At 40.9% G+C, this 26,336-nt stretch overlaps 1 protein-coding gene across 1 annotated transcript; it reads left to right on the forward strand.

Moving 5' to 3' along the window:
• The first annotated feature begins 1,325 nt into the window (after positions 1 to 1,325).
• Positions 1,326 to 26,242, forward strand: LOC129736195 (aprataxin and PNK-like factor). The gene is given in 7 exon segments (XM_055711999.1): positions 1,326 to 1,557; positions 1,560 to 1,632; positions 1,634 to 1,729; positions 8,444 to 8,569; positions 11,056 to 11,102; positions 20,707 to 20,744; positions 25,469 to 26,242. Coding segments are annotated over 7 exon segments (666 nt in total). The 3' UTR covers positions 25,523 to 26,242.
• Positions 26,243 to 26,336: the final 94 nt, after the last annotated feature.

Here is a 26,336-nt window from a genome sequence, read left to right on the forward strand (position 1 = left end):
CAACAATCTAGGTAATCGTTAAGCAATTAGACCTACTAAAACTTCTTTAACCCTTTCCCTCACACTCCCACCCTGCGGTCCTCCTGTATTCTTCCAGTGAGCCAAAATACAACCCAAAGGGCTCATGTTCACTCTTTCCCCACTCTGTTGACCTCCCATTTCACCTTTATGCAATACAGTAAATAATACAAATTATCACAAGTTGCAGGTTTCAGCACTCGCTTTGTAGCTGAGCTACGTCTCAGTTGCACAAAACACTCGCACAAAAGGGCCCGTTACACACTCACTCTGCTACTCAGATAGATAGCAACAATACCATTTTATGATGGACATTCCGACCTCAAACACCGTTATGCCACCCCAGAACGTCAAATATCAACAAGAGGTCTCAACTAATACACGGTACCGAATTTTACAACAGATGACAAAATGGCCAAAAGACATTCTTGAAGAGAACCCAAATTGGCCAAAACACACCACTTGGGAGAAAACCTGTTACCCCTCGAGAGGCCCCTTCCCGCTACCGCAGCGAGGAGAGCTCCCGAATTCCCACCCCCAGCCTTTCCAGGGGCAAGCACCAGCGCTCTTTACCTCACGTAGGACGTCTCCTCACAACTTACAGGTATCCCCAACCCAACTGCAACATACCTGGTCCACCGACGATGGTCCCTGTCTGTCCTCGCAGTCATCTAGGTGAGTAGGGGAGTCCTCCTGAGAAACCCTGGGGGCACCCAGAGGAGTCCTGTCCTCAGCAGGTCCTACAGCCGGACAGAGAGGGTCTCACCTGGGTCACCAAACTGACATGCGGAATCGAACTGTACAACTCGAGGGCAGTTACAAAGAGGTATGTTTATTGCAGCGTTGGGTGCAAGGGGGATCGCTACTCCTAACTTGCACGCTGTTTCAACAAGCCGACAGATATTTATTATACAAAGTCATGCAAATACGTAAGGTTTCCAAAAATTCATTATCATAACCTCCTCCCTCTGGCGCCTCTTCAGGATGTACTTTTCATCTTATTGGGCAGTTACCTAAATTTCCTGCTTACCTTTGCATACATTAGCAGTCTGTTGTTTAGTTTCTGTTACCTACTAGAGTTCTTTACACTTCCATCATCTAACCTTTTGTTCAAGTGTAACACATCTGCTGGCTAACGATGAGCCCCAAGCTAATATGTGCCCACGGGGCTGGTTTTAATCTCTATCAAGGTCCTTTCCAGCCTGGGCTCTACTATGATTCTCTCACTTTGAAAACAGGAATGATGAGGCAGAGTTTGACCTTAAAGCTTTTAGTTCTGAAGAATGTACATTTTCAGGTCCTTCAAAATGGAACCTTGTTCCACAGAATGCTCTGGATTTCCTCTTGAGAATACCATGAGAAACATGGCAGGGAATGGCAAGACTGGAACAAAAACCCCTGGAAGTTCTGTGGGAAGAAAAGCTAGGCAGCAGCATAGTAAATTGTCTAAAAGAGTAGGTCAGATCTCCAGTAAAGGAAATAGAATTGAGGAAACAGTAAACAAAGAGCAGATGACTGGTTCTGCAAGCCAACAGGCTCACTGGGCAGGACTTCCTGATCTTTTGGTGCCCAGGAAGGGACTCTTGAGCCTGATGCAAATCTGGATTACAAGACAGATTTCTGATTCAACCAGAAGTGCAGATACTTCAGAAAGCTCCAAACAGAACAAGCGTAAGAGGACACCTTGCGTGTATGGAACAGGCTGTTACAGGTGAAGCAAAAATAAACCCAGCTTAAGCTAGCTTGTTATTAAGAAGTACTGTATTAGCTACCAAAAACAGTAAAGTCGTTACAAGCTTTGATTTGAAAGAAATCTTTTGGTAAATGGGGACTGATGAGAAACCAATGGCATAGCAAGAATTTTAAAAGTGTAAAAGGAGGAGCCAGGATGTCTTGCTAACTTTCAATATAACCTAAACAAGGGATGATGTACTTCAGCAGATTAAACGATGCAGAGTTCTAGGAAATAAGAAACAAAGGTCCACTTTAAAAAGGAAAGAAATAAACCCCCCTGTGTGTACAGTACATGTACCGGCAGGGAGAAGAGATGTAAATGATTGAAATGCCCAACATAGACCCTGTAGGCTTATTTTATTTGCAGCTGAAACTTTTATGAAAGATGAAGTTATTGTATGCTTTGTGATCTGACTATTTAAAATGCTTATTATTTGTTATCCCTAAACAATGGAGAATTACTTCTGTTGTAACTTGGCCAATCTGCACCATTTTTTTTTTTAATTTTTTTTTTTTTTTTTTAAGCATTCAGTCCCCTCTTAAAACCAGAACAAGTCACACTTATAAACTCCCTGTGAACCCTTATCTGGTCAGTGTCTTTGGCGATACTTCAATTGAGGGATGATTTTTATTTTTTTTTCTGCTACTCATATCCTCTCAATTCACAATCTGTCATACAAATGTTTTGTGCGATACAAATGTTCCAGCAAGATCCCAAAAACCCCAGTGCTGAGTGCCTGGTCTCCTGCTAGTTCTTTCTGCCCAGAAAAGATCTGTAATGCCATGTGTTAATATATTGAAGAGAAGATAGGCGTCTAGAGGTGTTCCTGAGGGTAGCAAGTGACCAGTGACCTGAGAACTGCCTTTAGGAGAAGATTTTGAGCACTACATAAATCTATGTACATTGTAAGCACAAAAGATAAGGCTAATCCAGGAAACAGGAGGTCCTGTGATTTTTTTTTTTTTTTTAAATATTATCACTGTTACTACTTTTGTATTTTTTACCTCTTCCCCCAAGGGGCTTGAGTGACAGTAAAAGCTTAGGTTGTTCAGCAAACAAGCAAGCACAAGTAAATGGGTTCTTGTGTATGTTTGGTGTGCCTGTTGCTGCAGATAACTGCGTAAAGCTGTTGTGTTCATGAGCACATCAGACTTCCAGTTTTCATGTAGCATTCCTTCGCATATCTCAGTTTTTGCCCTTCATGATTATGAGGAGGACATGGTTCATTAGGCAGCCAAGCTGATCCAGTAGTACAAATGCAGCCTTTAGTTTGCTCCAGCTACTTTTCATTTTGCTCAGACAAGTTTTCCCCTCTGTGGGGGTGAAGCTGATTCAGTGCTCTGACACGCTGAAGGATTCCTAATGTTTTGGAAGGCAAGTTTTAGTTACAGGTAACATGCAATAGGAGTCTGCATGTGCACGTTTCTTCTTGGGTCTTTATTCTAAAACATTTGGCAGCAGTACTTTTGGGAAGTGTTGCTTTGTAAGAAGAAAAGAATGCTCTGAAATAGCACATAACGAAATCTTATTTTGTTGGAGAAATTTGTAAATAGGAAGTATCAAAACCATCAGCTTTGATCTTCAGGAAATGTGATGAGACTAAACCTGCTTGTTTGCAAAGAAAGGTGCTTTATCGTCTGTCCTGTATGTGCTTTTAATGCAAGACCACCAAGTAGTCATTCTGCATCAATGAGATAGCTATGTTGCAGTAAAGCAAGCCATTGCAGTTACCCATATTCTTGACAGAAGTGTATATAAGTGTGATGTGAATGGACGCTTTGAAGGAACGCACTGATAGCGTATTCAGTTTTTGATTGTGTAGTGTTCTCCTTGAGCAAAACCTGTTTTTTAGAGTTGCTAAGGAAGAGGAGCTGCTTTGAGTGCTCTTTTGAGTACGATGAGTAGCTGGTTTTTGTCTCCTTCCATTAACCTTATGAAAGGTGTCTTCTAGCACAATGTGCTGTAGGAGTCAACGTCTTAAATGAGGACTGCTTTGGTAACCATAACATTTCCTTACAGTGTTCTTTCTAGGTGAGGTTTCATATAAAATGTCATTTTTCCAATAACTGAATGCCCTTCAGTTTTCTAATCCGTATTTTATAAACTCCTAGTAAGAGATACTTGTCTTCTGCATATGACAGGCACCTTTGGTGGGTGCGTGGTTGAACAGCACAAATGGAAAAGATGAAATGTTAGTTTAGTTGATTTTATTAGATGTCTCTAACACATAGCTGAAATGTTTAGGAAATAACTTTGTAACCCATAGCTCAGTTTCTTCATTTATGAATTTGAAAACACTGCTTTTTGAAAGAGTCAAGCTTGATTCACACTTCTCTCTGCAGAGATTCTTCTTCTTATCCTCCGTCAGTGTGAGATTCTCTTCCTGTGGCAGTCTGAAGCTTTTTCCAAATCGAAAGAAACTGCTGTTACCACTAGGAGGCAAGTGCTCTGTCTGTGTTATATCTGACTATATTTGTTGTCAAGGAACTTACTCTTTGAATACTGTCTTGTGTTCATTTTCTTGTCTGCTACTCGCTTTTCAGAAGTTAGAAGAATAGGGATTTAAAAACAAAAACAAATTCAAACCCAACCCCCATTTCGAGTTGCATAGTAGGGGTGTGGTACAGCTGAACTCTCATCTCTGAAACTGTAATTTCACAATTTTTGTCCACAATTCTGTCCTTTGGCTAGCCTGTGGTACAGTTCTGTGCTGACTGGGTGTGTGTGAATCTTTCCTGTAACTGTCAAAGCAGGGCATGCTCAACCAGCCTTTCGATTTGTATGTGCATTCTTCTAAATACTGTGCTCTTTGTTTATGAAAAGAAGTATTTTTCATTTCACCTTCAGCTTGTAAATCTGGCAGCTACAGACTTGCATCTGTCTTTTTATGAGACCTGTTTTCTAGTAAGACTTGGAGTTTAGAACTTATAAACATCTTACACGCACTTGTGGCGTTAACTTCAGGCTTTAATACTATGGCTTTATAACTAGTGCTGGTGAGTCATTACGTTTTCCTTACCAGTTTCTTTAGTAGGCTGAGAAAATAAGCCCTTGAGATGACAGGGGTCTCCTGCATGTGATTAAGAAGAGCCAGGGATTCTGACCTTACCACTTAAATTTGTTTTAGAAAAAGCTTTTAAGATGCTTTTGGGAGCTGCATAGATGAAAACTGTCTTGAGTATTTCACTGAGCGATGCTCAGCTGCTGCTGGAGATGACTGCATTGATTCTGAAGAACTTTGTAAGTGTTACTTGCATAATTTTTATTTGCATAATTTTCTGCCACAAATTCAGAGCTTCTGTGTATGAGAAGGCAACTCTCCTAAAACTTTATTCTTAAAATAGGCTTTTAATTGGTTATTTTTTGTGCGAGTAAAGCTTAATGATTTTGTTTTGATCAAATTAATAACGTATTCCTGTGCAGCAAGGTTTTGTTGTAAAACTAACTTTGGAGTGCAGCTTCCAGCATGAAGGGTGCTGTGCTCTTACAACTCAGATCTCTTGTATTCAAAAAAACCCAAACAAACCCTCAAACAACCCAAACTCTTAATAAAAGGAAGAAGATTTTTGCAAGAAGGGATAATGTGTACTTAATATTAGCTGTGCATTTCTCTGCTTCTATTTATTTTGCTGGATATCGTTGCACAACATCTAGAAATGGAGTAAGTATAAATTATCCACATAAAGGTAAGAGAAACTATGATGTTGTTACTAGTCCTGAGCATCTGAAATAGGACATGTTTAAGGTGCTTCACAGGTGATGAATAATTTGAGGAGCATCATCCACTGGCCCAAAGAATCCTGAGGCCCAGTGATAGGGTGCGTACCTCAAGACCCTTCCCTTTTTCTTGCTTCCTCCTATACAATTTTTTTTTTCTTTTTTCTCTCCTGCAATAAAGGCTCTTTGGTATTGGCCAAATAGCTTTTGAAGTAAATTCATGAAAGGAACTGGCTATCACCTAAAACAGAATAGGTTAGCTAACTGGCAGCTCTTAGGCCTTCTTTCCTTCATGACTATGATGCTGCATGTATCTTATTGTAGGAATAAGTATTAAAATGATTTCACAGAGCATTAGCTGCTTCTGTGTCCCTTTGAGAAGATGAATTGTGTTTCAAATGACTGAACTCAAATTCTGGCTAATATTGCTAGTACGTTAGCTCCGTGCATTTAGAAAACAAAGCAAGTAGCCTCTAAAATGACTTGGTTTCATCCCATTTATTTTTAAATGGCAAAAGAAGTAGGCAGCCAGCCTGAATGTGGGGTTAGAAGTGATGTTTTCTGAGAACTTGTAGAATAAAAGACTGGTAAATGCAGCCTTGCAATGATATCTAGTGAAACAGTATTTACTTACCCTACAGTCTGCAGAAATCAACAGAAAAGTCCAGAACCAGAACAAGGCGTCTGTCACCTGTGTAAATAGGACTAAGGGACACTGGATCTCTGATAAGTAGCTCCTGGAAGAGTTTATCTGTAGCTTGCTTGCTGAGTTTCCCGAGTGAAAGATACCAAGCAGATGGAGATGTAAAAGTATTAATACTAAATATCTAATCTGTTTTCGGTGCCTGAAAGGAGGCCTGAATGGTTAGTGGGGCTCACGGTGCTTAAGTAATCATTTTGCAAAAGCTATAACAAACGCTTTTTCTCTTACGGTGTTGGTTGAAATGCTGAAAATAATACTGACTGTTCCCTAGAAAGTTCATAAGAGCCCGTTGTGGTCAGTGAGGAAGCTGCTGTGTATGTCGCTAGCTGCATACGTGCTTCTGGCTTGGTGTTTCTAAATGCAGCTGTAACAAGTGCAAATGACAGCAGTAATCCCTCTGCAGTTTAAAGTTATCATTGCTCTTGCTTGAGGCAAGCAGTTCACTTTTACAGTTTGCACAAAGATGTTGATTATGTACACTGGGGATTAGTGGTAAATCACTGAAGTATTTTGTGTATATCTTTTGGAAAATCATTTATTAAAACATCTCACTTTTCTTGCTTTCAAATATGCTTGAAAAAAAGTGTCTCTAAAAGAAATCAGAGGGAAAAAGTAGATTTGCTTTTAGTACAGTATGTTCACTATGACATAATTTTTTGTAGTGTCTTTTGATCTGCCCCATGAATTTCTCCTGAAGTCATAATGTATTTTTCTGTGTTCTTTTTAACATCACTTCTTCACAAAGTGATGTTGTTTATAGCTGCCTTGTCTTGTATGGTGCTCTCATCACTAACATCGGTGTGGCTCAGCTACACACAGAGTTATGTCTTAGGGTACAACTTCATGTCATCGTTGTGATTTGGTATTTCAAATAAAATGCCACGGTAGCCAAGGCAAACCTGAGAGCATAATCAATGTAATGTCCAGGAGACTGCTCCATTGTTTTGCCAGTTGATGGGGTCAATAGATAGCACACAGAAACCAATACAGAAGATACCCTTGATGCACTGTTTGTTTCAAATTAATGCAGAAAATAAGGCAATATGCACATACAGAAGGATTAGCCTACGATACCCTGATTCAAACAATAAAACAGATAAGCAAGGCAATGCACCTAATCGTTACTATTCACAGCTAGCTGTAGTGGTTCAGAAAGATACATCACCCGTTGCCCTAACAGGTTGCCATCCTCCAGCTCCGCAGTCGCTGGGGAGCCCCTGTTGCACGAGGATCTGGAGAGCCTGTCCCGGCAGCTGGGAAGTCCTGCGCAGGGCATCTCCTGGTAGGTGAGGTCTGCAACGTCGCTGCAAGAGGGTTCAGCTTTTATACTATTAATAAACAAGCTCACGTAATTCCAAACGTGGAAACATCTGGTTTCACTCTCCTGTCAGATGCCACCAAAGCCTGGCCAGGGGTTGGGAGGAACCGAGGGAGTTCCCTTTATCGACTGGATTTTAACCACCGGTTTCCAGACAAGGCCAAACAGCTGGATTCATGGCTTTGGCCGCCCGCCTCTAAGCAAGGAAGGATGCGCTGTCTCTTCTCTCATGATTGTAGTTTATCCAAGGTGCATCTTTTGCTAATGGCCATACATGGTTCACTAATGACCGTGCATATTTCGCTAATGATTGGATACTAAATACATATATTTAAGGTTGGGTTGGCGGGTTCTTCTGGAGGTCAGCTTCGGCTCAGGGCCTGCTGCTCAGGCCCCAGCACTTCATCCCTCTGGAATAATACGCTGGCATTTGAAGTGTTCAAGTGAGTAGTAACTTGCATACGGAACAGAAGTAATGATTGAGACATGCTGCCTGAAGCTCACAGGTGATCACCCGAGAGCGTGGGAAGGCTTCAGGACTGCAGTTGCTCGGCTGCCATGGGTTGGCCCTCGCAGCTTGAGCTCAGACTTTGCGAGAGGTTTGTGTAGCACTTGGTAACTCCAGAGGGAGTCATGACAGAGCAAGCCACGGAGCGAGATTCATGCTATGGGACTACATCAGTAGATTGTGTATGTGTTGGAGGCCTGAAACGTAAAGCTGATGATGGCAAATAGGAGAATTCATGTTTTAACCTCTTGCGGCCTCTGCTGAAACAAAACTTTTCTTCAGTTATCCTGAAAGCAGGTCTTACATTCTGCACCAAGTTAAACGTTAAAAGCTTCTCTTTCTGTAACCGCTGAAAATGTCACTGATTCAGTAACACCTTTCTTACCTCCACTTCTCCTGTTTAAATGGAATAGTCAGTTCTTGATCTATATTTGTCTTTTGCAGGAAGAATCCCATTCACTTTCAGCAGTTTAGTCACCCTAATGACGATGACAATCATGAAACAGAGATCGTAACTCAGGATAACAATGATAACCGGCCTGAATGTCCGTATGGAACGGCTTGTTATAGGTAAGAAGCACTGTACAAAATGGCTTTTCTTGTTTTACAGGTTAAGAATGTTCTCCCCTGGAGTTGCAAATTGACAGTAGGATAGTGATGTTAAATCTTGACTGTGGCTTTCCAAATTTACTGGCGCCAGACTGCTACCTTTATGCCACCAAGGTCTGTGCAAAGTATTTGTGATTTCAGCTGGTGAACATGAAGCCTTGACTTTTGGAACCTGTTCAGTGGCCTAGAGATCAAAACTTTCTCATTTTTCAACCTGAAGTAAACTGTTCTTGTATAGAAACAATAATTTATTGTTACATGTTCTTCTTGATATGTAACTTTTAGTTCAGATTTTGACAAAATATTTGTTAAGATTTTGTACAAACCCTCTATTTTAGTCAGTATTTGATTTGTTAGAAAGCATAATTTAGGTACCAGCAAGAAAATCCAGTTTATGGCTGACTGCTGTTTCTTTTAGCAGCTGTTGATTTTCTTCAAAAGATCCTTTTGTTCCATTTGTTTCTCAATATCTAGGTTTTACACTTGTATTTAGCAGAGTGTAAGGACTGCTTTGTAATTGATGCAATGGACAAAAGGATATATTTTGAGACAACAGCCCTTCTGTGGGGGCATATTGAAACTAACAGCTGCTGTTAAAGATTGTGCTTGAGCAGAAACATTTTCTCTCTCTCTCCCTGGAAGCGTGATGATCCTAAAGAGCGTGTTCTTTATAAAGTGTAACAAAATGGGAGTAACTTTTAAGGAAAAGCCATCTTATGTTCAACTAATGCAGAAGAAGTGTTTCTTTTCTCAAAAACCATCTGTGAGATGAATTTCTCATCTCAGGATGCGAAATCTAGGTTTATACCGCTCCTGAAATTGCCAACATACTTTTCAGGAGTACAATGGACACTGTCCAAAACTAAAACTGTCTCTCCTTGCAGATAAGTCAACTCCTGTGCTGTATTAGTTGATCATTTCTTAAACAGCGTTTCATTCTTTTTGGGGTAGAAGAAAGGAGGCACCCACAAAGCAATGATAATTCTTTCCACAAAGCAACAGGTGTCATTTGAAGGATTTGGATGTTATTTTTGTTGTCTTTATCTGTTGGCTACTACTGGAATACATAATTGAGTTATCTAAATGTTGTGCCTTGAGTTGGGATCAAATGCTCTGATGCTACCAACACTTGCAAAACACTGGATTAAGCAACTGTTCTGTTTCAGTACGGTATTTAATAGAAAGCTGTACTTGCATGTTTTTATTCAGATAACTGTCCCTTCTAATGCACATGAAATGCACTTTGGGATAGCAGTAGCTATAAAACTGTAAATCAGCTTCAAGTATGTGAATGTGTAACAAGTTATTTGATGTAAAAATAAGATTTTCTTACTGAAGAGTATTCTGTTTTTGAAGAATAAGAAAACATAAGCAACTAGTTTTACAAGGCAGTCTTCACAGCAAGGGTATTTTGTAAAATATCAAAAAAATTCTGCAGTTATAGAAATTAATCTTGTGTTTCAAGCAATGTCAAATGGTATGTCATTCTTAAATAGTGGGCTTTAATTGTTGATTCTTTTTCAGAAGGAGAAATTAGGACAACTGAACCAGTTTTCTTCCAAAGTTAGAATTTTTTTTAATTTTAATTTTCTGCACAGAAGTAAATTGAGCTGAAACAATTTTAACGTGCCGCTCTAATACACTAACACAACAGATCAGCACGGTGTAAGTGGGACCAAGTTAAAACATTAGAACAGCATTGGATAACTGCTTTAGGGGGTGGGATAAATCAGTGTGTTCATGACCTGGATCGCAGCCTGAATGAGGGGAGCATTTATTGCAGATCAAAGAGTAAGTTGACTTTAAATTTTTAATTTTCATTGCATTGATGCTGTTTTTTAATAGAAGACATACACACTTGTATATTGAACTTCCCAGATTGCAGCAGCATATTGCAGAAATGAGTAAACTCTCTTAACAGTCCTTCTTTGGCCTTTCCCTGTGATACTTTGAGACAGGCAATTCTTTTCAATTTCTTTAATTTTCCCAAACTATTTGATTTTTAGCCTTATGTTGCAGAATATGGAAGTTACGGCTGGGTATCTCAGACTTGTGATGCACTGTGTGTGCATTGCACTTTGTGCACCAGAGGTTATGTTCTGGTTTTGGTTTTAGTGAGAGTAAATAATTGGATCAGTTCTTATTATGCTGAACAAATGCATCTCATCTTACAAGTTTGGAAACTATCTCATCTCTTGGTTTTGGTCAGCTGTCTTTTTTATTTTTTTTTAAAAGGCTGAAACAAAAGGAACTCTTATGGAACCCTTTTTTTCTTCCACCCTACATTACGTAAGCTGAGACACTGCAGTAAGGCACTGGTCACAGAATTTTATTTTAAAAAGAAGTGAAAATTATTCACAAAATACAGAGGAGTTCTGGGAACTTGTTAGGTTCTTGTTAGGTGTGGAACAAGGTGGCAAATCAAGCTTTTACTGTTTTCTTTGCAGGAAGAATCCACAGCATAAACTAGAATACAAGCACAGTGCACCTCCAGGTAAGCCAAGTTGTTCAGTATAGCTCAAAGTGGGGGGAAAAAACCCCCAAACCCAGTAATGGATGCCAACACCTTGGAATAAAATGCTTTAAGTGAGAAAGTAACATTGCATTTGCAGCTTGCTCTGTATTGCCCTGCACCCTTGCTCTTCTTGAGCATGCGGTGTTGCCGTTGTCTGTGATAAGGAAGGTAAGGCTGCTTGGCCGCTGCACACTTACATTCATTTTTTCAAATGTTTTTCAACTGAAACAAGATGGTCTGGGTCAGACACCGCTGACATAGTTTGTATGCTTTATATCTTAGGATTTGACAAAAATGCCAGGTGGCAAGTGGCTGTTTTCATGAGTTTAACAGGTTTTATTGAAAACTAAGCATGGTATAGCATGGTCTTACCAGATCTCTCTATTCTGCTTCCTCCATTTGGAGCTGGAGTATGTTTCAAAGAACGTCTTCAGAATTTCTTAGTGATTAAGTATTCTTTATTGTCGGCGCCGGGTGTACGGGGGATCCTTCCACCAATCGTACACACCCAGAGGGGCAGATTATCTTATATTTATATAATGAAACAATGAATATTCCATTAACGCCTATACATATTCATCACCTGAACCCGCCTACCCTCGCTTCGTATGTTAATTAGCTTATCAGTCCTTCACGCTTGCGCAGATTCTTCCAAAAATTGTGGGCCGGGGTCTTTAGAATGTGGGCAGTGGTCTATGGGAGGAAGGCCGTAGGTCTTCCTCACGGTGTACTTTTCACCTTAGGTCTCAAAAGTGATGAGTTGGCAGACTTGTAGAGATCTTTCCCGGGGTTTTTACAATACTCCTTGTTAATTTGACTCAAGGCCATCCTGCTGTCCCGTTATCTCCTTGGTAGGGCAGCTTGCTTTGCAGATAGGGAGGACAGCTCCCCTTGCAGAGATTTGCAACTTTCTTGCCAGAACAGTCTATATGATCTTTCAGACATTTTAACCCCTTTGTTGCTATACAATTACATGCTTATTTATGCATTAAAATGAATATTGATTTATGAGTACAAACTTGACCATATTATTTACAACTTATTCACATCATTCCCCCCTTTTTCTCGATACAAGCAAATTCTTTTGCATTATATATATTTTCTCATGTTTATGCACCAGAACATGCACCTAAACACTACGCATGCATATACACCAAACACTGTAAAAACTACTAACATAGTAAAAATCTGTTTTATCCATCGTAGGTCAGGCAGCCAGGAGGTTAACTTGTTCCATATTCCCTCAAAGCTCCAAGAGAGATCATCCTTTGTAATCTCATGTAATATTCTGGTTTGTTCCCAAATCTTTTCTAAATCCAAAGTTACTCTCTTGTCGTTGTTTATGTATGTGCAACAACTTGTATTTATTAGTGTGCACACTCCTCCTTCTTTGCTAAGTAGCATATCGAGTGCCAGTCTATTTTGTAAAGTCATTCTTGAAATGCTTTTAATTTCCTCTTGTTGTGCCTGTATGGCATCAGTAGTAAAGTTCATGGCAATTTCCATAGTAGCAGAGAGGTTTACTAAAGCTTTTTCTAATTCACTTACTCCCAACCATGGAAAAAACCAACGAGCAAAACTATGAAAGGCAGTAGGTCTCTGTATAAGAGGATTTGTACTTTCTCGTCTAATCCTTTTAATATATGATCTAATTAGTCCTTGTGTCAGATTATGAACTATGAAGATGTGCGGAACAACAGGCCCTACAGCACATTCACCCTGCCAGCCCAAGGGTAAAACCTTTCGGGCTTTGTCTCCGCATATCCAGTACCACCCAGTCCCTGAGGGAGTGGGCCATCCCTTAGGAGTAGTATTGTTTCTCCTCCTGGTCTGGTTTTTATTCCAAAGATTTGCCCCTCCATATTTCCAATAGGATGTACAATTGGGGTACCTGCCTATGAAGACTGTTTTCCCGCATCTTTTATCAGTCGAATTCCCTCCTGTTTCAGGTTCGGTCTTATTCAAGGAGCACCTTTGGACACACGGGACACCTCTACTAGAGTTCAAAGGAGCATTGATATCCAGTGACCAAGACAATTCCTTAACTTCTAATTGGGTGTACTCTGAAATAGTCATTTTTGAAAAAGCCGCATGTATTTCGGAATCATTCGGAAATGCACTACCTATCAGGGGAAATCCCCGACCTGCATTTTCAGGCATTTGAGTACAAATCCAGCAAGAGGTTAGGTTGAAATTCTGAACAATATTCCTTAGTAATTGTAAATACATATTCTGGTCCCATGCATTGACATTCCCTATCCACAACCCGGATATCAAGGTAATTATTGTCCATCCTTTCGACACAACCGTAACTTTAGGGGTTCCATTTGCGTAGCTTCCCATCGTGAACCTGGAGCTTTTTTTACTCTCGAGTAGTGGATCCAAGCGACTTGTTCCTTAATCTTGATAGCAGTATGAGTTGTCAACAGTACTTGATGCGGTCCACTCCATTTTTCCTCCAAAGGTTGCCCTGAAAAAGTCTTTATATATACATAGTCACCTGGTTTGAAAGAATGAACTGGTTGATCTAATCCTCTGGCCCTGGTTCCTAGAACGTGCTTTTGTACCTTACTCTGTTGTTTCTGTAGTTCAGATACATAATTATATAAGTATTCTGATCCTAGCTGTGTTAAGTTTTCTCCGCTAAACAAAAATTGATAAGGCCTTCCATACAAAATCTCAAAGGGGCTTAAATTTTCTCTCACTCTTGGTTTAACTCTGATTCTTAATAATGCTAACGGGAGAGATTGTGGCCATGTCAGATTAGCTTCTTGTCCTATTTTAGCTATTTGTTGTTTAATTAAATGATTCATTTTTTCTACCTGTCCACTTGCCTGTGGCCTATAAGGAGTATGTAATTGCCAGTCTATCCTGAGAATTCTGCTTATTTGCCGTACTATTTGTGCACAGAAATGAGAACCCCTGTCAGAAGACATTGCGGCTGGGATCCCAAAACGCGGGATTATCTCGTTTGTCAGAACCTTAACCACCTCTCTTGCTTTATTCGTTCGACAGGGAAAGGCCTCGGGCCATCCTGAGAAGGTATCAGTTAATACTAATAAATACCGATACCCCCCTTTTCTAGGAAGTTCTGAGAAATCAATTTGCCATTGTTCTCCGGGATAGTTTCCTTTACCAATTATCCCAAACTTCACTTTATTTTGAGTATTGGGGTTATTGTGTAGACAAACGCTGCATTGTTGAGTTACCTGTTTTACAGTAGTATACAAATTTCGCCCTACCATTATCCGACTCAAACTCTGATATAGAGTATCAGCACCCCAGTGCGTCCTACTGTGTTCTGTAAAAACTATAGACCAAATTAGGTTGGAGGGTATTATTACACGGTTGTCTTTCAGATATACCCATCCATTTACCCCTTTTTTACCTTTCAGATCCTCAATTAATTTTAAATCTTCCTTCGTATAACTCGGCTTTTGACTTACATCTATAGTTTGGATTTTACTGTCTGGTATTAAGGACAACGCTTTTGTGTCAGCTGAGTCAGCCACTCGTTTGGCCTCTTGGTCTGCTAATCGGTTTCCTATTTCAAATTCAGCATTCCCTCTCTGGTGTCCCCGACAATGCATAATAGCCACTTTTTCTGGTTGCTTTACAGCTTCTAATAATTGTAAAATTTCTTCTGCATGCTTTATCTGTCTTCCTTGAGCAGTTAACAGTCCTCGTTCCTTCCAGATTGCTCCATGAGCATGCACCACACCGAATGCATATTTGGAATCTGTCCAAATATTTATCTTCTTTCCCGCCGCTAGCTCTAATGCTCGTGTCAGAGCAATTATCTCTGCTTTCTGGGCAGACGTCCCAGGGGGCAACGGTTTAGACTCAATTACCTGTTTGGTGGTGGTAACGGCATACCCTGCTTTACGTTGTCCTTGCTTCACGAAGCTGCTTCCATCAGTGTACCAAGATTCGTCGGCATCCTCTAAAGGTTCTTCTTTAAGATCTGGTCGGCTCGAATACACAGTTTCCATTGTCTCTATACAGTCATGGACCACCGGTTCATCCAGAGTTCCGCTGAGAAAAGAAGCTGGATTCACAACATTAGTGACAACAATCTCCACGTCATCTTGTTCCACTAATATTGCCTGGTACTTTAAGAATCTCTGCGGTGAAAGCCAGTGGTTTCCTTTCTGTTCCAAAACTGCTGAGACTGTATGGGAGACTAGCACTGTCATCTTCTGTCCCATCGTAAACTTTCGGGCCTCCTGTATGTTAATAACTACTGCAGCAACAGCCCGTAGACATCCAGGCCATCCTTTGCTTACTTCATCTAATTGTTTGGAGAAGTAAGCTACTGCCCGCTTATAGGGACCCAATTTCTGTGCTAGTACTCCTAAGGCTATCCCTTGTCTTTCATAGGAAAACAGGAAAAAAGGTTTCGAAAGATCCGGTAACCCCAAGGCTGGAGCTTTCATTAATTCCTGCTTTAACTGCCTAAAAGCCTTCTGTGCTTCTCCAGTCCAAACCAATTTGGATTGATCCTTCTTAACCATCTCATACAGAGGCTTCACTATCAGTCCATAATTATAGATCCAAAGACGACACCAACCTGTCATTCCCAGAAAAGTCCGCAGTTCCTTTACCGTTCGCGGTTCCGGTGTCCGACAAATGGTTTCTTTACGTTCTGTTCCCAGCTCTCGTTGTCCTCCCGAGACCTCGAATCCCAGATAAATCACTCGTTGCTGGACCAGTTGGGCTTTCTGTTGAGAAACTCGATATCCATTTAGTCCCAGAAAATTAAGCAGGCTTATCGTCCATTGGACACAGCCCTCTCTTGTCTCAGTAGCTATTAAGAGATCGTCTACGTATTGTAATAAGGTTCCTTCAGAGTCTGGGGTCGACCAGGACTCAAGCTCCTTAGCTAATTGATTCCCAAAGATAGTCGGGCTATTTTTAAATCCCTGGGGTAAAACTGTCCAGGTAAGCTGCGTTTTTCTCCCCGAATCAGGGTTTTCCCATTCAAAGGCAAATAACTTCTGACTTTCCTTGGCTAGGGCCAGACAGAAAAAGGCGTCCTTCAAATCCAGTACAGTAAACCAAACTTGACTGCTTTTTAGTTTAGTCAATAGAGTGTATGGATTGGCCACTACTGGATGTATATCCTCAGTGATTTTATTTATGGCCCTTAAATCCTGAACTAGCCTATAACTCTTTCCATCTGCCTTTTTGATTGGTAATATGGGCGTGTTATATTCTGATTCACACTCAATTAGTAGCCCATATTGTAAAAATCTGTCAATTATTTCTTTAATTCCCCTCCTATCCTCTATCCTTAGAGGATATTGTTTAACCTTCACAGGCTCTTTCCCCAATTTCAACCTTACAGTTATTGGAGTCACATTCTTGGCTTTTCCAGGAATTTCGGTAGCCCAAACTCCTGGGTACACTTGATCTGCAATTTCCGGAGGCACTTCACTTCTAAGATTAGTTTGTATCAATGCTAAGCTTAGTACATTTATTAACTGTTCTTCCCTTATTCTTAGCCTCATTTTTCCTTTCTCAAAAACTATTTCTGCTTCTAATTGTTCTAATAAATCCCGACCCAATAGTGATTTTGGTGACCCCGGTAAGTACAAGAACTTATGTATTCCCACCTGTTTCCCTAATTTATACTTTAGCGGTTTTAGGAAAAAGGCTTTTTGTTGTTGGCCCGTAGCCCCCACTACAGTCACAAAGTCTTTATCTTCTGGCATTAGCTTTTGATTTAACACCGAATAGGAAGCACCTGTGTCTATTAAAAATTCCATTTCTTGTCCCGAGTTCCCTAGCTCTATTTTAACCAGAGGATCTGCTAGGGTAGATTCTCCTGGTCGACTTCATTGATCCGATGAAACATTTGCTATCATGTTTCGAGCTCCCCCTCGCTTTGGACACTCCCCTTTCCAATGGCCTACCTCTTTACAATAGGCACACTGATCTGATCTTAGAGGTGGTTGCTGGGTCCTTATTCGTTTCCCATCTCCCCTATTTTTAACTCGAAAAGTTGGTCCCTGATTATTTAATGCAGCTACTGTTGCTGCTGCAATAGTCTGTCCCAGTTTCTGTCTTTCCTCCCCTTCCCGGTTTCTAAACACTCTCCATGCTTCCTCTACCAGTTTTTCTAAGTCTCTCATGTCTGCCCCTTGTAATTTTTGGAGTTTTTTCCTTATGTCTTCTGTTGATTGTCCCAGAAACAATGAAATCAATTGTAATTTACCCCCTTCTGAGGACGGATCTATCGTTGTAAATTTTTGCATAGCTGTTCTTAAACGTTCCAAAAATTCTGTGGGGGTTTCAGACGGTCCTTGTTTTATAGTGTACAACCTGGACCAATTTACAGATTTGGGAATAGCATTTTCCAGGGCAATTCTTATCCATTCCTGATACCTTTTTAGTAATCTATAATCGTTACCATCATTATAGTCCCAATCGGGGTCTGCTCTCGGGACATGTACTTCCACAGTTCCGGGCAGAACCCCTGAAGCTATTTGCACTTGCACATGCGTCCGGGCTGTTTTTATTACCAATTGCTTCTCTGTTTCCGGCAGAGCTGCTAACATTATTTCTATGTCTTTCCAATCCGGATCTAAATTTTTCATAATTAATTCGAACCTGTTAGCCACCTCCTCTGGGTCATCCCTATAACCTTTTACAGCTTCCTTCCACGAATCTAATTCACTAGTGGTAAAAGGAATTTTAATTCTAACCGGTCCATTAGTCCCCACAGCTTGTCGCAGAGGGGCTTGCATCACCGGTCCCGACTGGTTACTTATTCCTGCCTTACTCCTTGTACGTGCAGTAATCGGGGTAAACCCTTTTGAATTCTTACAGTCCTCGCCCCCCTCATCCACAGACTTCTCCGTCCGGATACTTTCCATATTCGATAGGGGTGGAACATAATCCTCCATCCTACTTTCTCCCTCCTCTGGCTCCCCTAACTTTAGACATCTCTGACCGATACTACATGCAGAGCAACACCTCTTCAACTTTCCTTTCCCATCTTTTCTCATGTCCCTTTCCATTGCTAATATTAAGGGATCCTGTGGAGCTAGATTAATTCCACACCCTTTTTGCCACTCAGGATGATTTCTCAGGGTAAAAAACATATCTGCATACATTACTTCATCCCATTTTCCTTCTCTTCGCAAAAATAGCATTAACTGCAACAAGGTATTATAATTTATAGTTCCGTTAAGTGGCCATTTCTCACCATCTTCCAGCTTATACAACGGCCACCACTGATTGCAGTACTTTATCAATGTTTTCTTATTCACACTTCCACCAGCAGACCCTCCAATAACCCTCCAGTGACTCAGAACACATCCTAACGGGCTTTTCTTTAAAATCCCACCACTCTGCTTTCCTCCCATTTTTCCAGCTTACACTCACAGAACACACTTATCACTTACAGAATTACTACTTACAAAATGCAACACGCAGGTATCTTTCTACAGCAACACCAAGAGCTCACTACTATTATCAAAATATAGCCGAAATCACAGTAACAATTATCAAAGTCAAATTCCACATTCCATAAATCCGGTAACCAAAATAAGCAACACTGCAGCAAATAAGCTTTATAAGCAAACTTGCCAGATTCCAGATGGCAATTAAATGTTGATAAAACCCAAACAAAACCAGAAGTATACTTAGGGTGCCAGCCACAGAAGTATACCTGAGTTTTCCAGACCAGATGTATACCCGAGAAACTAGTTCCCAAGCATACCCAGATGTATACCTGAGAAACTAGTTCCCAAGCATACCCAGATGTATACCTGAGAAACTAGTTCCCAAGCATACCCAGATGTATACCTGAGAAACTAGTTCCCAAGCATACCCAGAAGTTACCCTGCGGAAATCAATTTTCTCGTCTTACGGGTAACCCCAGATTACCGGTAATACCAGAATACAGCAATAAAGAATATTATCACTTACAGAAGATGGGATTCTTGTCTGCCTCCGCAGTGATCCGATGAGTTGGGGAGTCCCTCCGGGAAAATCCCCGGGGGTACCCAAGGGAGTCCACTTCCCAGCGGGTCCTACGGTCAGGCAGAGAGCCGTCCCATCTGGGTCGCCAGATTGTTTCAAAGAACGTCTTCAGAATTTCTTAGTGATTAAGTATTCTTTATTGTCGGCGCCGGGTGTACGGGGGATCCTTCCACCAATCGTACACACCCAGAGGGGCAGATTATCTTATATTTATATAATGAAACAATGAATATTCCATTAACGCCTATACATATTCATCACCTGAACCCGCCTACCCTCGCTTCGTATGTTAATTAGCTTATCAGTCCTTCACGCTTGCGCATATTCTTCCAAAAATTGTGGGCCGGGGTCTTTAGAATGTGGGCAGTGGTCTATGGGAGGAAGGCCGTAGGTCTTCCTCACGGTGTACTTTTCACCTTAGGTCTCAAAAGTGATGAGTTGGCAGACTTGTAGAGATCTTTCCCGGGGTTTTTACAATACTCCTTGTTAATTTGACTCAAGGCCATCCTGCTGTCCCGTTATCTCCTTGGTAGGGCAGCTTGCTTTGCAGATAGGGAGGACAGCTCCCCTTGCAGAGATTTGCAACTTTCTTGCCAGAACAGTCTATATGATCTTTCAGACATTTTAACCCCTTTGTTGCTATACAATTACAAGCTTATTTATGCATTAAAATGAATATTGATTTATGAGTACAAACTTGACCATATTATTTACAACTTATTCACATCAAGTATTACAGTGAAAACAGGGAATATACTGAAGTATTTCTCAACATTTCAAATGGATACTGCAGTAAATTTTTTCTGTAGCTTTTTTTCCCATCCCCACAGCAAAATGTGTATATCCCTATAGCATGTATGTTCTGTTGAGGCTTGGAGGGAATATAATTAAAACTGAATCTGAGATTCTATTCTAAAAGTCTTTTTGTATTCCAGTAACTAGACTTGTTGAAAAACACAGGGGAATATACTGTTTATATTTTGTCTGTTCTTAGAGAATTCAAAGATGTACTTTGCATTCTTTTTGTGCTTTTTCTTAATTATTGGACTTGGAGGGGTTTTTTTCCCCAATTTAATTCCCAATGCAAAAAGACAATACTTTAGAGCAGAACAGTTAGGGAAATGTAATGATAATGCATTTTACTTCAAAAAATCAGGATTATGACATTACCCCTGCCCATGGCAGGAGGGGTGGAACTAGATGACCTTTAAGGTCCCTTCCAACCCAAACCATTCTATGATTCTATGGTTATTAAGGAGAAATTGCATTTATGGAAACAATGGCGTAAAATATTTAAATGCTTTGAAATACTGCAATTGTCTGCTGTAAAAACCCCAAACAGTACCGATGATGTTTGTCTACAGATGGCATGGTTCATAATTGTAAGAACAGTTCATCTGGGTAATCTTTCAAGAATCATTTAATACAAAAAAAAAGGTTTTTGGGGGCAGCAGAGTAGTTTTTATACTTGTAAATACAGCACAACCATTGCAGCATTTCTTTTAATAAGTCAGTCTTCTGTTGTAGCAACCTCTCCGAATAACCTTATTGCTAGGTTGTACTCTGTCCTGGCTAATAACATTTCTTTCTTTAGTACCTGAAAGAAGAACACGACAAAAACTTCAAAAAATGGTATGTTCTGATGTTATGAATGGGCCCATCAGCATGGGATGCAACTGATCTGCTTTGGGTTTTGGGGCATTTAGTGGTGCTGGAGATGCTTGATAATACTTACCTGAGAAGAAGGTAGTCATTATTTTAGTAAAACTCTGCTTCCTTTTTTGCAAGTAATAGTGCTGGAATTGAATTCCTGTGTGCTGAGCACACCTGTCCTTCCCTGGAAGCAGGCAGCGAAACAAACAAATGTTTTGAGAGACATGTGTGACCAAGTCAATTCTTCCTTCCTTGAACAGGGTTCATAATAGGATGAAAGGAGCCAATAGTTCATCCACAGCTAGTTAAGGTTACCCCATGAAGACTGATTGCTCTTGAAACATTGAGATACTCCTTCTGCATTGCATTGACCTCTAAATAAATGTCAAAAGATATCTGCGGATGTGGTGATGAGCTTTTCTTATATTTACTCTGAGGTATTGATGTTACAGGCTTGTTAGGACTGAAGTGTCGAAGAAGGGTAATGCCTTTCAGCTGGGGCAGTGTTCCCTGTGAACTATGTATGTATCCTTCGAACTTTAGTTTCTAGACATCAGTGAGGATTGTGTAGTATCACAGGCAAGCTGTAGTCTCTCTTGATAATGTAACCTGTAATACTGTGTATGAGTATCTCCTCCATTTACCAGTAGTACACCTAGCTTGCTTTGCTGCTGCCAATAATATTAACTTACATGTGGCAGGTGCATGGGCTCCAGTTTTAAATATCCTTTAGCTCTGTTTCAAGGCATCTCTTGTATCTCAGTTTGGCTTCCAAATGTGAAGCTTCCTGTTATTTCTAAAATAATTTAAAAGTGAGCGTTGAAGAGCAGTCTGAAAGCCTGATGATATGCCATCTTTACTTTCACTGGCCTGAACAAGGCATGAGGATGTGGAACTGCTGCATCTCGAGTGGAGGTGGGAACTGACTTGTCTTCTTTGAGATCACCAAGGTGTGGCTGGGCATTTCCTACAGAAATCTTCAAAACAGAGATCTGCCTTCTAGAGAAAGTAAAGTGCAAATAGCTGTAGTTTTCTAGACAAAGTGTTTTGGCCTCCATTCTGTTCTGCGACCTACTTTCCACTCGGGAATGTCTTTCCCATCCCATTTCCTTATCATGTGTGTGTACTTCTGCTGTCACTGAATGCTTGATATGGGTGTATCTGTGCACTAGCATATTTTGAGGCATATTTGTTAGCTGTACGCTTTGCCACATCCCATGATGCAAGTATGAGCCCCATCTTGATCACCGCTCCCTTGCAGAAATGTGCATTAAAGAGTGGCAAGAGTTGTAAGCAGCGTTGTAAGTGCAGCGAGCGGTTAAAATTTTAATAATGAAGCAAGCTGGACTGTGTGCATATCTGAAGTTTAAAGCTAATCTTGAAGGTTTAAAATTGTAGCTGTGTCTTTCATAAGAGGACCTTCCTTACCAGAATGGTAGATCCTGTGTGTGCAGCTCATGGCAGGTGGTCAGCCAGGCATGGCTATGGATGGAAAAGTGCTTCTCTTGTAAATGTGTAAATCTTTGACATGGAAGTGAAATTCAATCTGTTAAATTCAACTCCTCATCCTAAGAACGAACCAGGGAAAAAATGATATTCCATGCACAGTGGGAAGAAGGGAATTCATTAATTAAAGTTCTGTTCATATTTAATGATTGTTTAAATTTCTTTTTTCCCCTCAATATCTTGTTGACTGGCTTGCTTCGTTCTCTTGAGGGCAAAGCTTGTAAAAGGTTGCACTCAGCAAGCTCACGTCTGAGGCGGTCGTACCGAGCCATGCAAGATCACACAGGCAAGGTTCCATTAGCCTTTATTTCGTGCTGTTTGGCACAACTGCACTGTTAAGCACAGCAGGATTAATTTCTGTTCAAGTGCACTGAAACTCCACCAGCCAAGAAAAGAAGGGTGCTATCTACATGACATTTGCCATGTTTAGTTTTTAACATTGATAGTCTAATTGCTGCGAGATGGATTACAAATTGCCAATAGAGAATGTGGTCTATGTTCTGAGAAACAGTCTAAGGCTAATTACTGGGGAAATAGCTGTAAGGGAGGAAGGGGAAAAAAAAAGAAAGGCTGGAATGTGTGTTGTCATTAAATTGTCACTAGTGAATGACTTCACTGCCTTGTTGCTACTTAGATGAATGACCTGCTGTGGCTATGGAGTCTGAGAGTTCTCCTGCACACTTCTGTGTATGTTTTCTAGCAAGCTGATCGGCTCACTTCCAAACATAACCCTTTGTAAAGGGGTGGTCAGCAAGCTTTTTCTCCCCGTGTGAAGGAGATACTTCCAGGGAATGTTTCAAGGTCATATTTATAAATATGGTACTAGGGGAAAGGCAGAATTGTGCTTAATGAGCAGCTTCAGGGGCTGTGGAGCTGAATTAAACTATAGCAGAAAGAGAGGAGTGGGAAGACATGGAAGGAAGTGCATCATTCACTGCTGAAATCTAAAAACACTGGTGGACGAAAACCAACATCGTATGTTCCTCATACATTTGTAGGAGAAATATGGAAGTAATCAGTATTTTTCCAGAATTCCTATTTCTGTTGTAAAATACCACCTGCAGTGCTGTGAAAGTGAAGAGCAGTTTTTCTTTGTTAATCCGGTCTTGGGTTTATTATTCTCACAGGCTTAGGCTGAGAAGAGAGATTTTGTTCTTAAGGTATTTAGAATCTTTGTTTCGACTTCTCCCTCCAGACATAATTCCTTCTGCACGACTATAGTCTGTGATTCTTAGAAAAAATTCTGCTGTTATGGGTAAACATGGGCATAATTACTTTCCTCTAAAGTCTGGTAAACAGTAAACTAGCAAGCATCATATGGGATGGGATTACAGCCGAAATTGACAGCTGATATTTTCAGGATTTTCTGCTAGGTGCTATATAGGTTGCTAGCCATAGGATATTTCTCAGTTGTAGTATTGGCTGTGTCACACATGGCTGACTTTATTCTAGGAAGTCATTGGGTGCCTCTGTAGCACAGTTCACCCATAAAATTGTGTACCTTTGAGGGAATTGACTGCTGCTGTAAGTGCTTTTGAAAACCTTGCTATAGAGTATAAAATGTTAATCAGACCATAAGATGATTCTGGAATAGTAACATTCCCACTAGCAGAAAAATGTAACTGACAGAGGATGTGATCTGACTACACCAGGCGCTGGTGTTCTTGCTTGTTCACCACACGCACAGCTTGAGTGTCTGGAGCTCTGACCTGAGGTTTCAAGAAGCTGCTAAGAAATACCTGAGGTTAATATAAACATGGATGATTTGGACTGGGTTGTGTAGCTGAGAAGACACATTTCTAGTTTCATATAAAAGATGATAAGAACTGCTCAACAGATAAATCATTATGAGATCATTGACAGGTTATCTCCAAATGAGGTAAGAATGCAGAAACTGGAGGCTGGGAAGAAAAGGAACAAATACAGCTTTACTCGGGGGTGTGACTTAAGGGCAGCATACCATGACTGGAATATTAACAGACTGTGGCTAGTTAGGAATTGTGGGCCTGTAAGAAAAAGGGAGGTAGCGTAGGCTGGTAGAGCAATGGTCGTGCACATCTGCCAAAGTCCCAAAGCAGTGGAAATAAACTTGTTAAAGGTTCACAGCTACCGATAAGTAAAAGGAGAATGCAATGCTGCTATGGCAGCAGCTTTGCATCGATGCTACCAAGTCAGGTAGATAAGGCTTCTTCAAAAATCAGGCTTGCCCTGTCTCTGGGAACTGGTTTATATATGTCAACATATTTGAGCAATTAAAAGACTACTGCAAGACAAGCTGCCTAAAAAAGTTTAGGAACATGCAGCGAGCAGCATCCATTTCTTGTGAATAGAGGTTTCCAAGTTTTGACTCCTGCCAATGTAGAGTATTGTGACATACTGGGAAGAGAGAAGGCAATTTAATCACAAAGTGTGAGCTGTGCAGAAGATGGATAGGCAGCAGATTGGACAGCAGCGCGATAGAACAGACTGAACTGGGAAAGGGGTAGGCTGCATCCAGCTCAGGAAAGAAGTGTTCAGCATTTGTTGTTTCCTTAACGTGTGTTCAGAAAGGAAGCACAGACTACACAGCACAGATCGAAGTTGAGAACGTAGGAGGTGAGTGATCTAGCAGATTGGCTTTGCTGACCTGAAGCTCAGGAAAGAAGTGAATGGGAATTCAAAGCCATGTCAGATTCCAAAGAGCAAGAGTATAAAGTAGCCCTAAGTAAATATGGGTGGGTGAAGGCAGAAAATTTAGAGTCGGAATAGCTGTCTAGCAAGAGCTAGGGGCTAAAGGGCAAGAAAGATGCCTTGTTTAGGTATAGAAGTAGCAGGAAGATGACCAGGAAAATTGTGTATGCCACTCCTTCAGGAAAGGAGAGTTGTCAGAAGATGTTATCTGATACCGTTTTCTTCTGATATCAGAAGATGTTATCAGAAGAGGCCTGGCAACTGTTTTCCAAGTGCTGGAAGAAAAGCCACTAAGGAGAACTTTCTTAATTGATCAGACTGGTAAGCCCTGCAGTAGTGGTCAGAGAGGGATGGTACAGCTTTACATGAGAGTCTTGAAAGTCAAACACAAAATTGTCAGCATTGGATAGAGTGCTTTAGTTGAGCCTTTCTCCTGCTGAGGAGAGAGGCTAACTAGATGGCCCCTGCAAGGTCTCTTTCGTTCTGTATTTATTATTCATGAATATATGGCATTTTTGTCCCTACAGGAGAAAGGGCTGTGGAGAAAGATGCGGCGAATGAAGAGACGGGACGCAGCTTGATGCAAGCAAATGTCAGTTTATTGTACAGAAGCACGAGGTTATATACACTTTCAGAAGCTGCGCGTTTTAAACAGATTGGTTCTTGAAGCTAAGCATTGCATCCTAGGCAATCCCTGACTGGTGGTTAACTGCCATCAATTAACAGCAAGCTGTTACCTTTCCTTGGCGCCATCCTTGGCGCCATCCGTCTCCCACTCCCCTGTGCTCTGTAAACACGTCTCATCATGTTAATTGTTGTCTAGACAAGCTTGAGCACATTCCCCTCAGCTAACTGATTGCCATGCATGGTCCTGGTTTCCAGCCCGCTCCTGCAGAAAGATGAACCACATGAGTATGACCTTAATGGCGGCTTTAGAGATGATGAGGAAGAGGTGTGCAAACCTACCGATGAAGACTCTGACTGGGAACCAAGTTCAGAAGACAAGGATAACAAAGATGTTGAAATGCTTTTGCAAGAAGCGTCTAGATTTGTTAGAACCAAAAAGTAGCCATAGGGGGACAGCATTACGAATGCCCAAGCTGGTTATGTTAAAACATGAATGTGTAAGGAGGGGAATTGCTTTGAAAGCTATTTTTTCCTCAGTGATGTAGGCACTGCAGGAGGATTTTAGTCAGCGAGGGGATTCAGCAGTGTCTGTCTTTTCCATATGGGTTTTTTGTCTTATTAAGTGGTGGAGCCAGAGAACTGAGCTCTGAAAGTTTTTTGTGTTTCCTGCCCCCCCCCCCCCCCCCCCCCATCTATTTCTTATGTTCTTATGCAACACCATTGGTATTTCATGGTTTGAAACACAGTTTTAAAGGTTGTTAATGCTTC

This window comes from Falco cherrug, chromosome 5, assembly GCF_023634085.1.
Source record: "Falco cherrug isolate bFalChe1 chromosome 5, bFalChe1.pri, whole genome shotgun sequence".
Lineage (NCBI taxonomy): Eukaryota > Metazoa > Chordata > Aves > Falconiformes > Falconidae > Falco > Falco cherrug.